Genomic DNA, 15,248 nt, shown 5'->3' on the forward strand with positions numbered 1-15,248 from the left:
AGGGATAGCTGAACTGGCTAACTCAGCCTGGGTCCCAATCACTTGGATCCACTTCAAGAGTATAAAGAAGTCTGGAAGAGGTACTTCAGCTCTGTTAGTTTTTTGTTATACTTAAAATAAGAGTGCTGTCCAGACTTTGCATGGAAAGAACCCGAATATTGGCTAATTTATTTTAAGAATACCCATTAAAAATGAAAAAAGAAGCAGCAGCAGGAGTCCAGTCATTACACAGGTACAAGAAAATCCAGCAGCACAGGGAGTTTCCACAGACAAAGGATTTCCCACAGCCTATTGTTGGAAACACTGTGATTGAATTGCTCATTTCTTGCTCAACAGGCTGCTGATTCAAGCAGAAGAGGATGCTGGTTATGTTTCACCTTCTGCATTCCACCTACTGCAGCTTAAATCAACAAAAAACATGGCTTTTAAAAACATGTGACTATATCTCATGCTAGTTCCTTATTATTTACATCACATACTTTTATTGTACAATATCAACTTTTTGTCAATGTCATTTAAAGGTACACATAATGAAATAATTAATCAGGAATTTTAACTGCTGCTGTCTCCTTATCTTGCTAACTTCCAGTTGGACATTTCACTACATGCAGGTGGTTAGAAGGTGAAACAGAATATAACACATTCAGATTCACTGCTGTATGAAGAAACCACAGCCCAGAAGATGACAACATACAAACTCACAAAATAATCAGCTAAAATGTGTTTTGCAGCTTGAGACAAATACTTTTAACACTGTGTATGAAAAACAGTTTGCTTGTGAAAACAAATGACCTGGTGCAATTCCCCAGAGAAAGCCCTTAGGTAAGGAATTCAGATGGAACCGGGGAGCAAGCCAGTGGAGGATATTTTAAACCTGAGCCTTTCTAATAGCTACCTCCAGATGCAGTCCTAAATCCAGTAACAGTATCTGTTTCCCAGAAGCTGAGTTTAAGCTGTCTCTGACAGGTAACTGGAGATATGCTGTGCAATTCTAGAAGCATGGCACGTAGCTATCCTCCAAAACAAAGCATTAGCTGTAATTTTTTAGAGAACAGACGGTATCTCTGATCCACTGCAGAGGCTTATATACGTTTCTTTCTCAGAAAGGTTTGCTCAGGATGCTGGCAGTGCAAAGTACAGAAAATTCCCTAGAGCGAGGTAGGAAACAGAGATAGAAGTGTGGCTAGAGGCTAACAGATCAGCCATTACTGACTTCATAATCCATGTAGACTCTTAATGTGTTAAATGTCTTGGAGCTGCGTTTTTAAAATCTTAGGAATGAAACAGGGAAGGAGCTTGTTTTAGCAAAGCAAGAAGGAGTTTCTGACACAACATAAAAGAGCTACACTAGAGGAAAAAAAGGGGAAAAAATGAAAACCAACCCTTCCAGGACTTTCTATTTTTTGCACATAAGCATAGATATGCACACAACAGATGTTGCTGAATCCAATCCTAAAAATCATGAATTTATCATCGCCCTACCTAAACCCACAAAATATTTTCACTTCAGCCAAGCATTGAATCCTGAGCTTCAAAGATCAGGAGTGAATGCATCTGAAGTAAACAGGATTTGAGTGCTTTGCTGGTAAAGGCGTAGGCTTACTCTTTATATTCCTAAGGATGAAGAAAGCGTTTTGCTGATACACAGGAATAACGAAAGAAATTACATTGTTGAAAATTACTTGAAATTGCTATTATAACAATAACAGATCAATCAGTTAATAGCTTACCATCAAAATATAAACCTACTATGTTTCACTCAAGTCTGGATATACATCATTAATCTCTAATGAGGAGAGATGCCTGTGAGGGCTATGTTATGTTTTACTAGGAAAGCTTTAAAAATCATGACTATTCCAAATAAAGGAAAAACTTCTGATCCTTCCAGTTTCTGACAAATATAAACTAGAAGGTCTGCAATTATGGTGACATCTGAGTTGAAATGTATATTTAAAGACCGCACGGGGAACAGTGACTGTATTTAATGCTGTCCAACATTTGCTGACGTAGACATAGTTTTAAACTCATTTTAAACATGTAATATTTAATTATTTGAACGAAGATTTTTTCAGTTAAGCATCTCACTCAAGATGACTTTAAAAATTCATTAAAGGAAAACATTTCTACAAAATAAAAACCATGCGGGCGTTTCTCCAAATAGAATTGGTGGAAAATGCATCGCTTTGCTCTCCTGCTTTTGTTTTAAAAATAGCAAAAAACAACAGCAAGATAACAGCTAGACATGTTTAAAGGAAAAGCTCCACTACCTTCATGCTTTGAAACACAGATTTCACAACTTGAAGGGAAATCAGGGATGTGCTCTTGCCTCTTCTAGAGAAATCTGTACAAAACTGACACCAAAAAGTCTATTTGCAGACACTAAAATAGGTTACTTCAGAAGCTGAGTTCTGCAAGCATGATGTGGCCCAAAAATGAAGTGGTCGGGTACAGGGTGCCCCGAAATGGGCTGTTTCAGTGCCCGCCTCAGCCGTGGAGCCCCCGCTCCCAACACCTGGCTTGGGATGGTCAGACAGGACGAGGGACCTGTCCTGAGAGCGGCCAGGGACAGCCCGCAGCGCTGGAATCGGGGTAACGAGGTCACCGAGCTGAGGGGATTACGCAGAGTCCAAGAGCCAGGGACAGAGAATCACAGCGGGCTGACGGGCCGATAACCGTGAGGAAATACGAGATAATGGCGGAGCGGCCCGGGCAGGCGCGGGCGGGCGGCGGGGAACGCAACCGCGGCGCCCCCTGGCGGCCAGCGCCGCCGCCGCGCCCGGCCCCGCCCGGTGCCGGCCGTTCCCCCCCCGCCCCGCCTCGGGGGGCCGCAGGGACCGACAAGGGATTGTGTCGCAGGCCGGCGACAAGCAGAGAGGGAGAAGCCCTCTGCAAGCTGGCGCTCAGCCGCCGCGCCCGGCTGGCTAGCGCAAAGGGGCTTACGCAGCCCGTGCTGTGGGCGGTTCACCCCGACAGCCCGACACCTGCCCGTGCTACCGCAGCGGCAGCCGGCGCCCAGCTGGGACCCCCGCCCCGGCCTCTCGCAAAGATGCGCGGTCAGGCAACGAACGAGACCCCACTTAATGGGCCAAACAATTAACAAGCTCGCCCCTTATGAAGCACGAGCAAATTCATGTGGCAGGAAGGCACTGGGAACCCCGCTCCATCAGTTCCCCGCTGCCACAACCATTCGTTTATTCCTGCCTCATTCATTATGCGTCTTCCATCTTCCGCAAAACGCCAAGCAGGTATCATCTGGGACTACGGTATCTTAACCACACAGTCCTCAGTCATTCCCAAAGCAGTATTCATCCCATATTCCAACCGGCACAAGGGTTTAGTGGGGAGGAATTGGAGTAAGACGCTGCATGCCAGCCAGGAAAGAAAAACAATAGTTGTACTGGCAACTGCAGTATTTTATACCCATCAAAGGCCTATCTTTCCAACTATGTACTGTTTTAATATAACATTTGTATCTATTAAAAGGTAATCTTTAAATAAGGATATGTTTTCATAACTTCAATAGAAGTGGCTGTTTACCTGATTTACTGTTTCTTCAATTGCTTCCACATAATGATTAAGTTCTCTGTCCATTGCAGCATACTCTAACATGACATTTTCAATGCTCTTAACATCCTCTGCATCATCTGAAAAACAAAATATTTTTGTACACAGGTGATCAGTTGTATTATTTTCAGTTTGCATTTCTTCTTTACAAGTATAAAGACAAGTATTAATGTTAGAATATCTAAAGCCTCTGTAAGGCACAGCAGGTGTTTTCAAGTTCCTCAAATAGAAGACTTTTTTCCAATTTTGCAACTGTAAACCTTGACATTTCTTGGGTAACTTGAACAAACAGCTTACTCAGGAAGACACTTCCCTTGTTTCATGTGAACGGGAGAGTGTGTGTAATTTCGTCTACCAACACCTAGTCATTAGACAATCAGGGTATTTTCTGCAAAAGTTGTATTTCATGACTCATCACATTGCCTCAGAAATAGTCAGAAAAAACTTAAATGCCCTCTCAGTACAAATGGTTCACAGCTATAATTAGACCCCTTAACCCCAATAAACATAGCTACCAAAAAATGAAAACAGAGCTAGCATTTTATAACCCAGGAAATAATGGAAAACCGAATAGCATTAGTGAAACAAGCAGTAAAACTTCAATTACCAGTGAAAATCAATGGATACAGGACATGTGCTTGGAAATTCACACCCCTTTTTACTCTCTTCTGCATTCCCCCTAATTTCACTCCTTTCATCTCTTACTACACTGCTGTTTTCCTGTCCTAACGTTGTCATGCATCTGCTTAGCTGGAGAAGGACCCTTTGTAGATGCTACAGGCATAACAGCCATGGCTGCATCTCCTGACACAGGTGCATATACCATACCAAATACTGCCAGCTGTGGGAGGACAGCCAGCTACCAGCTCCTAACCCATTTAGGAAATTAATAAATTAGGAAACATAAGTTTCCACTTTTCCTACTCCCATTTTTTCCTACCCTGCACTTTCCCAGTATAAAGAAAACAGCTGGAAGCGGTGGAAGAGCCCCGTCTGCTGTGCAGCATTAGGGGTTGTTATTTGATGGAGTATTCTTTACAAGCAGTTTAAGTAGCTAATCTGTGCTGGTGCTGTTATTTTTAGGAAGAAAATTGTGGTACAGCTTTTGAAATTACTTTTATTTTGAAGAAAGGAAAATGTCTTCTGATCTGGCAAGCTAGTGCCCTTCCTAAATTGCTAACTGTACTAGTACGTTAAGAGCACAAAAAATCTTTCTCGGCAGAAAACTAACATAAAGCATTTTATATGGCCATCTTAGCTTGAGAGCAGAATCTGAAACTGCTGCTGAAACACATCACTCTGAGATAGGAGCTTCATACCATATGAAACAGTGACAGATCCAGGAGACAGAGGGAAAAGCACTAAGATATATTTACACAAAAAAGTTACATAATAAGCCATACTATTTTGTGAACATGGCAATTACAGTCATGATGTTTCCCTTAATTATATACAGGCTTGGTATGTATCCATTTTTCATTAAGTAGATGAATGGATAATGCAGACAGAATCTTGGCATTCCTGCAACTTTCTTCTGAATAATCAGCATTTCCCTCTCCCCTTTCCCTTCCCTCCCACCCTATTTCCATATCCTATCTGGTAACTATGATCATGCTCTTTTTCCTTCCTGCTAGGAAGCATATGAAGTGTCTCCTTCAAGGCTGACACAAATGGCACTCCATGAATCACAGGAAAGGTTTGTGTAGCAAGTAACTGTCATTCTCCTCCCCTGGCCAAAATGAATCATATCCATGACATAAAGAAACTACAGTGGCCTAAATCTTTTTTTTTTTTTTTTTTTTTTTTTTAGGGGAAAAGAAGTGCATTGTTAAACACCAAGACAGCTCTATTAACACCATCTTTCGTAAAAGTTAAAAAGCTTTAGGTAAAGAATAATAATGTTGCAACTTGAGAGATGCACTAAAATACTAAAATAGAAGATCAGAAGATCAAAGAGGTAGAACACAGCTCAGGCAAGAGGGACATGTATCTGTAACTACATCCTGCCGTACATTCTTCACGTATTGACCGTTCCACCCATCCACCAGCATGTCTTAAATCTCAGTGATGTTCACCATTTTCCTTGTTGCTGTTTTTTCATGTACATGAAGTATGTTATATATACTGGGAATCTGCTGAATGCGTCACTAACACATGATTTTAGCTTGCCCCTGAAGGCACTATGGACATAAAGACAGATCTGAAGGACTATATGCAGGTCAGTTGTTGTCCATCCCCCATTTCTGCTGTTTGACAGATACTAGAGTCCATCTTCTATCTGCAATTCCATCCATAGTCCAAGGTACTGAAAGCTAAGAGGAAATCTCCCATGTTGTTCCCAGCCATTCATCTCCCCATCTCTTACACAAGATTTATAAGAAAACTTACATTACAGGCTATTTGATTTGCCATCTTGCCATCCCACAAAAAAACCTCTCCCTTCCCCTGATGAGCGGAGAACACTTCTGCCCTTCCCTGGTAAGGGGCAGATGCAGAGCAGAGCTTTGGTGCACATGATGAGAAGCTGTGGGTGACTATATGGGGATGTAAAGTTTTACAGCTCACCAAGGCAGGGATCCCAGCACCTTCAATGTTTCCTTACACCAGACTCCGCCACAGACTAATCAGAACACACCAGTTGACCTCATCTTACTAGGGAACAAGAAATTAGAAAAGACTTTTCTCTCCTCACCACCATCCCACAACTCACTCTCCCAAATCCCACCAACCCATTAATTTAACAGCATTATATCACAAAGAACCAAAATTTAATAATCATATCCAACTTTTGAAAGATGCAAAAGGCACTGTCCATTATCCACTCTGCAAGCCCTGCTGCTACTCTTATTTCAGTTGCGAGGAAGGCAGTGGGGATTCATGGTAAAGAGACTCAGGGCACTTTCTCTCTTCCAGCAGGCTGTGACCACATTATCTGCTGAACACCCTCCAGCCAGACTCCTGCTACAAAGCCAGCTAACTCTCCAAAGTACTCAAACCTTGCACTCTGCAGGCTAACAACCTAGCTCAACACCAAAATCAAACGCTTTGCAAGTGCTGGATCAGTGCCTTTCTGTTATCTAATCAAAAATTATCCTAATCTTGTTCCTAATTCATATCTAAGGAATGCATTCCAAACTCTCTGCATATGCTTTTAGCTATTGCCACAAAATACCATTGAAGTTGCATACTGTAGTTAAGTCTCCTTGTTATCTAAACTAAATATGTTGAGTTTAGTAAGCATTTCTCCACAAGTCCTTACCCTCACCACCCAGAGATTATACATTTTGCAATATTACATCTTTTACTCACAGAAAGCCCAGTTCAAGGCCATAATTTTCATTTTCAAAGCCCCATGTGCATCGTTAAAATTAGCTGGCTGAATATGCATACTTCATGACTGTGAATTCCAGCTTGCGTGACTTTATGATCTCTTTTTGTAATGGAAATGTGGATACTATTCTGAAGTCTCCCTAAATATTTACAGAACAAAGTCACATAAAGACACTAGCAGGAGTTCAATTTCTCATTTCTATTAAGAAACCAAACTGATCATGCACGTGGTCCTTACTGCTGATTCAAACTGTAATCAATCGGGACTGGGTTACGTATCACAAACCCCACAGCATTAAAACAGAAGTTGCAATAACAGGATAAAGTCAGCACTGGTTTAATACTTCCTATATTAACACTCATCTAAAATGCCACCCACTTATCTAAAACTTGCATTTCCTTCTAACATCTGAGTTCACATCTACTTTAGTTCCCCGTATACATCCACAAGTTAGCAAAATATCTAAAGATTTTACACAACTACCTCTTTTTCTGTGCAAAAGTTACAACATCAGTACTTGCTTATTTAGGCTGTTCTGCAGCCAATATGCAGCAATTAAAAAAAAGCATTCACTTCCACTGAGGACTGTCTCAAACACAGAACATTCTGGAATCCCATGAAATCACAGGAAGGCTCTAAGCCTACAAATATAACAGTACTTAAAATGAATGCTTAAGCACAGACAACACGTATTAACATAGAGATATATATACTTTTATATCTTTATAATATTGGCTAACAGAAGTCAAACTTTCAATTTAAAGAAAACGGGATATTGTCAGTTCTACCTCTTGCAGTATATGTTGAGTTGCTTTGAATTTCAAGGCTATGCACTGTTGCTTCTATCAGGCTCTTCCATCATTTAAGGCAGAAGAGGAATTGTCAGTTCTACCTCTTGCAGTATATGTTGAGTTGCTTTGAATTTCAAGGCTATGCACTGTTGCTTCTATCAGGCTCTTCCATCATTTAAGGCAGAAGAGGAATGGTATACCATTGCCCACAAATTTTGACAGTAGATTTCAGACTTTTAAAACACACGTAACACAAACATCTGTCACTTGAGCCAATAGCAACAGCAGTAGTAGGCAGTTGTCTTCATATGCACCAGCAGCAGATAAAATACACACTTTGCCAGCAGGTTTCAAGTTACTGCTGACAGCAGAGGAACACAGGCTCCCCGACTCCTTGATTTAGTTCCATCTTGTGGAGAAGAACATACATTCTCAATTCAGGATACAGCTAAGCATTTTTGTTGTTGTTTTTAGCAAGTACTTAATTTACAAAACCAAAAGTGCTAGCTAAGACACACTCCTCTGTGCCCCCAGTTCTGGTCTACTCAAAACTGTTGGTATTTCAAGTTGGACAATAAATCTTGAAAAAAACTATCAATTGACACACACTTTTAAAGAATAGATTCACAAAACACTTGGAGAAGACAGTAACAAGACGTCCCTCTACTGTCTAGATGTTCAGTTGTGAGAGGATACAGACATATTTAGGAGACACTGTCTTATTTTCCTCCTCTGTCTAGATATAGCTGGACCCTGCCATGATACCCCAGACTATACAGACCAAGAGGAACTAAAACAGGAGACTGGCTGCCTCTGCAGCACTGAGGGTTCATCTTCACTTTTTCTCCAGCAGGTACGTGGACAGCTCCTCAGAAAACTCTCACCGAAGGAGAATTCTTTCAAAATATCATCTCGCTGACCTGTAGCATATTTTATCTATTAGGCTGCAAAAAAAGCAGAAAGCCAGTACAGAAAATTCTGAACTAAAAGAAATTAGTAGCAATACAAAGGACCAGCAGAAGAATGGAGAAAACCAGTTTCATCTCCTGAATGCAGGTGTCCTCATATTAAAACCAGAAAAATGGTTAAAAGTAAAATACCCCAAAATCTCCATCGAGCCCTTTGGATGGGGAACTAACCTTTGCAACTCATAAGAGAAGAAAAACTATAGCTCATTAGAGGGCCATCAACCATGCTGGGAATGGCAATTGGTGGAGTAAAGGGGAACTCAGGGCAGTAATTGCAAAATTTCCCTCCATGCAATAGTCAGAAGCTACTTACTGCTGAGGCTAGTCCTAAAGAAACGTCCAGCTTCTCAGGAAATGCCTTAACTGGGCTGTTTCCAGCCATTTCAAGCTGGATTACCCTCACTGTCCTGTAACAAAGCCATTCTGCTTGCATAGAAAGTTTTCATATACACAGTTAGAGACTGAGCATGAGTGACTTTACAGGCCAACACCTTCACCTAGATGCTAGCACTCCAGTGAAAAGTGGGTATATCTTACCAAATGACATTATATCCATGAGAGAAACAGAAATCTACTCTCGGTGACCCTGCCTGAGCAGGGGGGTTGGACAAGTTGACCTCCAGAGATCCCTTCCAATCTCAATCATTCTGTGATTCTGATACTCCTCAATATCCAACAACCTCTTCTCTAAACCATTCTTCTGGAAGATGGTTGAAAGTAAATTAATGTTCAAGTCCTCTCAAGCGATGAAGGAAGCTGAAGCTGAGTTTCCTATATTCTACCAAAGAAAAAAATCTAAACAGAAGGAATAAAAGTGAGAGGAGTGTTGGAGACAGGACTAATAAAACTCATAAAGCAAAGACCAGCACAGAAGAACACCATAAGCTGTGCCCTCAGTTGCACGAGAACTATTGCTTGTGAATGATTTCTGAAGTTTCACCTTATTTTCTATTCAGCTTCTGTTAAGAAATTGCAAATCAAACTACAACACTTGGATTCAGGTCAAGCATTTTGCTGTACCTGAGTGAAGTCTTCTGAGGTTTTATTTTGGAAAGGGCAGTGCTTTTCAGTCTGGATTTAAACATTTGTTTTATTCAGCAAGTAACTGAAAAAAAAAATCTCCATTTCTCCCTGCTTCATTTTTTTTTTTTTAAGTAGGGTGAGCCAAGAGTGTCTGTTAGATTACAGACTACTCCTGGCAAAAAAACCCCTCATCTTGTGTTACCAGCCATTTCCCTGTAGGCTATGACAGTCTGAAATGGGAAGAGATAAGACTCAGTGACCTGGGAAGCTCCTGCCAAGCCCACGAAAGTGAAATGCAAGTGCATGATATTGTAGAAAGAATCAGAATTTCAACAGAAACAGACCGTGCAGGGTCTGAATGCCCAGTTTGAAACATCTCAGTTGCTGAATGCCCAGTTTGAAACATCTCAAGGGGCCAGCATTTCCAGTGAGTGGGTGTTGCGCACTTTCTGAAAACAGTCATCTCAGAGTGGGCACAGAGAAGCTGAAGCACCCAGTATTACTAACCACTTTTGAAAATAACTTACTATATTATTCTATAATAATCATGAAACTTTTGCTCAACCTGAAACTCCCTTAAACTCCCTTGCCAGCAGAACTAGGCCAACAGCGCTTCTAAAAGCAACTTCCTTACAGTTGGTTTTTTTTTTTTTTTTTTCCTTCAAGACCACCAGGGGAAGGCTAAAAAGTCATAACGATCCCAGCTTAGACTTGAGAGGAGTAACAAAGATCTATCTTACCAGATATTTCTGCCACAGTATCCATAGACCGCAAACTAAAGGAGGATAATACCTCCAAACACCTATTGACACTGTAGTAACACCTAATGAAATAAACAGGGTTCTCACAGACAGTTTGATTTAGCAAAACACTCCAACATGTGCTGACGTGCTTTGCTGTACAAAATCCAAAGTAAAATATTATTCAACACTAATAGAGATTTTTTAATTTAGGCTGAGGCACACAATAAAAAGACATCAACTAATCTCTTATACAAGTAAAGAGAGTTTGCTTATGGAACACAAAGGGAAATTTTTTTTTATATCATATCTACATATTTTTTGCTACTGTAACCTCTGTATTTGATGCCACATATACAACACCAAGACATGAAGACAGGTAGTATGTACGCAGTTCCCCAAATAAAAATGGATGTTTGCTTGACTAAATATTAAGGCCTGTACAATTTGCGGGCTGCTTCCCTCCTTTCAGATGAGAGACCAGCACATGACCAGCACCTTTTTTCTCCTTACTAAATTCCAAGGTTGCAGTGAGGTTAATCTTTATTTCACCAATTAACACCTACTTAATTTTGCAGAAAGACCAATTTAAAGTTAACAAAGACACTGTAACTAGTAAGCAGAAGCATGAAAGATGGATAAAGCATTTACAAGATGCAACAGTTTTAAGAAGCAGCTCAAGCTCTCCTCTGTCATAATTCTGTATCAGTTTCCTGGCATTACGGTAGTATCGATGTAGAACTACCATGCTCTGTTCAGCAAATGAGTAAAACAGCATTCCTTAACACTATCTATATCCACGAGCCCAAGAAGAACAAAACCACAAGTTATGTTGACAGACAAGCAGCAAGAAAACACCAAGGCTGAGGTTCGTGTACCTTTTCTTTGGTAGCAAAAGGAGTTTCACAGGTCATTTCCCCAGACTCTCTGCTGCCCCTCAGCTAGGATAATACGACTTTTCACAGGGTCATATTATAAATTTGAAACAATCCAAGCTAAAAATAGCATTCCATCCTCCAAAACCAAACCAAACAACCCCAAAACCATGGTATTCCAGCAATTGAATCTGAAGTACAGATATACACACAGTTGTACCAGTACAATTGAGGGGGTGGCAAACTGTAGCAGGGTGGAGTTGGGGGGAAATAACTACCTCAGCCAGCTTGTTTGCCAAGAAAAAGTTAGAGGAACCACACCTGTTTTCTAAGTACAAGGCATATGCTATCTTCACAGAGAAATCTGACCAATCTCTTGCAAAAAAACCCCCACCTCTATTCTCCTAAAAGCATGCATATATATATATATAATATATATATATATTATATATATATATATATATATCTCCCTCTTTTCTCAGTGGATTTCAACATACGGTGAAATTAAGGCTGAAAACAACATTCACGAATAATTTTAATGGGAAAGGATTTTCCTATGACTAACAAGTTTCTTGCCTGTGGAGGCGTGGGCATGTCTACACCACACAATAGAGCATGGTTCAGAGCCCCAAGCTGCTGCTGACCTTGCCTTCCTCAGAACAAGAGATGGGAGGTCTGGGAATATTTAAAAGCAAGGGGTCTGCTGCTGTCCTCCTACCTATTTTCTCCTCTCAGAACTTGATATGATAACATTAGAACTCAGGCAAAAATTTTCCTGACATATTTTCCCTCACAAGGAACAGTGAAATATTTGTTAAGGTCTTGTAATTGCTACTCTTTTATCCCTCAGAACACTTTCTAAAACTGCTGTTTCACATGAAGTATTTTATTTCAAGACTGTTAATTAGCATTTACAATTTCCATAAAAGGTTCATAGGCTGCTTTATCTATGATTTCCACTGGAAAGGAATCCCATCAAAATCATATTTTTATGATTTTTTTATGAATCCAACAAGTTCATTTCCAACTTGTCAGATTTTTTCTAAAGCAGCACAATTTCTGCTCTATTACACAAGATCTCTACTTGCATATTATGAATTCTACAGAGATAATCCACCCCTTTTTTGTTTACAAGTCAACTATGTTAATGCTTTCTCTTGTCAATAACTAATTCTTATCTTATTTTAAATTGCATTGACAGGTGGGAAATAAATATTTTAGTGTGAAGTTCAATTCTTTCTCTAATAAAAGGCATGATTGTTATTATCCAGCAGTAAACAATACCATGAGGTTTGCCCAAAAAAACCCTTTGCTTGTGTTAATGAACCTATTATATTTCTCATCTCAGAGAAGCTCATTCAAAGTGCCCCTTCATTGAACTAAATGCAGTGGTTACTTAGATTTTCCTGTTTGAGGGAAGCAGAAAATGGATTGGGAAGACATTTCATTGAAAAAAAACCCAACAAAACCCAATGGTAAAGATAGGCAAATAAACTCTTTTTGCACAAGACCATCAAAATTCTCAGAAACATTACTTCGCTGTCCAGAACTGGAGACAGCCTAACACAGACACCTGGCTAACAAGCTGTCATCAGAGCTTACTTAATCAGCTATAATGTTTTAGTAAATGCAACTATCTTGGTTCTGGGCTCAAGCTACCATAATACCCGAGTCTGGTGCAGATATATCCAACTCAAAACCTAATTGCGCAGACTAGAGATGCTGCATGTGGCACCACAAGAAATAGGAGGCACATGGTGGGTGCATCATCAGTGGCCTGGGCCACAGAAAACAGGGCCATGAGGCAGGACAGAAGCATGGGAGAATCGCCTCGCTAAGTGAATGAGTGTGCAGTTTCAGTATGGAGACAGTCTCACTCTCTCCCTCACTGCAGACTCCCTTCGTACTTCACAGGTGTCAGTATTAGTGCTTCTGCCTGAGCTGCTCAACAAACTGGTCCAACTAAAACTTGAGCAAGCTGTTCTTCTTAATGCAAACAAAGCCCCATTGGCAGACTGCAGTGTGAGGCACACAACAGGGCCAGTTCGGTTCAACATCTGTATCGATGATCTGGGCAAGGGGACTGAGTACACCCTCAGAAAGTTTGCAAGTCGACACCAAGTTGGATGGGAGTGTTGATCTGCTTGAGTGCAGGAAGGCTCTGCAGAGGGATCTGGACAGGATGGATCGATGGGCCAAGGCCAATTGCATGAGGCTCAACAAGGCTCAGTGCTGGGTCCCACACTTGGGTCACACCAAACCCCAGGCAGTGCTACAGGCTGGGGCAGAGCAGCTGGGAAGCTGCCTGGGGGAAAAGGACCTGGGGGTGCTGGTTGACAGCCGGCTGGGCATGAGCCAGCTGTGTGCCCAGGTGGCCAAGGCGGCCAATAGCATCCCAGCTTGTATCCAAAACTGTGACCAGCAGGACCAGGCCAGTGACCGTCCCCCTGTACTCATCCCCCTGTACTCGGCACTGGTGAGGCGGCACCTCGAACCCTGTGTTCGGTTCTGGGCCCCTCACTGCAGGGGGGACACGGAGGGGCTGGAGCGTGTCCAGAGACGGGCAACGGGGCTGGGGAAGGGGCTGGGGCACAGGTCTGATGGGGAGCGGCTGAGGGAGCTGGGGGTGTTCAGCCTGGAGAAAAGGAGGCTGAGGGGGGACCTTGTCGCTCTCTGCAGCTCCCTGACAGGGGGCTGTAGCCAGGTGGGGGTCGGTCTCTTCTCCCAGGGAACAAGCGACAGGACAAGAGGAAACGGCCTCAAGTTGCACCAGGGGACGTTTAGACTGGATATTGGGAAAAAATTCTTCACTGCAAGGGTGGTCAAGCATTGGAACAGGCTGCCCATGGAGTCACCATCCCTGGAGGTGTTTAAAAAACATGTAGATGTGGCGCTTAGGGACATGGTTTAGTGGTGGACTTGGCAGTCCTGAGTTAATGGCTGGACTTGATGATCTTAAAGATCTTTTCCAACCTAAATGATTCTATGAGCTCTAATACAAGTTAAAGCAGTAGAACAAGTATCAAACAGGAAGGTAAAACCAAGATAATCCTTCACTTCAAGACAGTCCAACACAACTTATTTCAGCTCTGTTCAGTGTTCCCACACAAAAAAACCGCACAGAATCTAAACTAAGTTTCCACAACCAACACCAACAGATTCGTGAAGACACAAATGAATACTCTTCCAGATCACAAATTTTAACATTATTGACCTAAAATTAAACAGCTGGGGGAGGAAATATGCCAAAAAATTCTGGGTTTTAATCGTCAAATATTTTGATTAGAAACTTCCAAACATAACTTCGTTGGTTTTTTGTTGGGTTGTTTTTTTTTTTTTAACCCACAGTCTCCCATTTCAAGTTTTTATATTTCTCCTTCTACAACCTTTGGCACTACTGAGTTCAGAATTTAGAGAAGCTGATCAGTAGTCCCAGACAGAGCAAGGCTAGACTTCAGCTAACTAGCCGGGGCACTGGCTGTACTGCAACTGAAGCAGCAAGCATCTCAGGGTGGGAAAACAATCCAGTTGTATATTCAGCCTTTTAGACAAATCTGGCTGGCAGGCAACTCCCAATTCTACACCACTGTGAACAGAGCAGTGACATGTCTTACAACAGAGCTGACACTGGTACACATGCATAAAGGAATAAACAAAAGATAAATCAGATTCGTAATACACAGCTAACAATGGAAAGTTTGGGGGTTTAAAATCAGAAACACTGATTTGTTAGATTATCAGAAATGGGAATGTTAGTAGAATAGATATGAGTATCACCTTGAAAGTTAATTGTTAAAAATGAAGATATTTCCATATGCTTTGGAAATTTTCCAGTTTCTGTTGAAGAGAGCTAACAGACAGAACACAAGCAAGGTTAAACTACAGGAGTCTAGAAAACCAATCTCCCATGCAAGCAAAGGTCAAGTGATGTTCCCCACACAAAGCATCCAATTCAG

At 41.5% G+C, this 15,248-nt stretch overlaps 1 protein-coding gene across 4 annotated transcripts in view; it reads right to left on the minus strand.

The window, feature by feature from the left end:
- The window catches only part of NSMCE2 (NSE2 (MMS21) homolog, SMC5-SMC6 complex SUMO ligase), a 136,105-nt gene that overhangs the window by 102,118 nt on the left and 18,739 nt on the right, over positions 1-15,248 (minus strand). For all 4 annotated transcript variants that reach the window (XM_056330409.1, XM_056330413.1, XM_056330411.1 and 1 more), the window contains one exon: positions 3,538-3,644. In XM_056330409.1, coding sequence (XP_056186384.1) covers positions 3,538-3,644 — 107 coding nt within the window. The remainder of the gene's footprint in view (positions 1-3,537; positions 3,645-15,248) is intronic.

The sequence above is a fragment of the Falco biarmicus genome, chromosome 3, assembly GCF_023638135.1.
Source record: "Falco biarmicus isolate bFalBia1 chromosome 3, bFalBia1.pri, whole genome shotgun sequence".
NCBI classification, from domain to species: domain Eukaryota; kingdom Metazoa; phylum Chordata; class Aves; order Falconiformes; family Falconidae; genus Falco; species Falco biarmicus.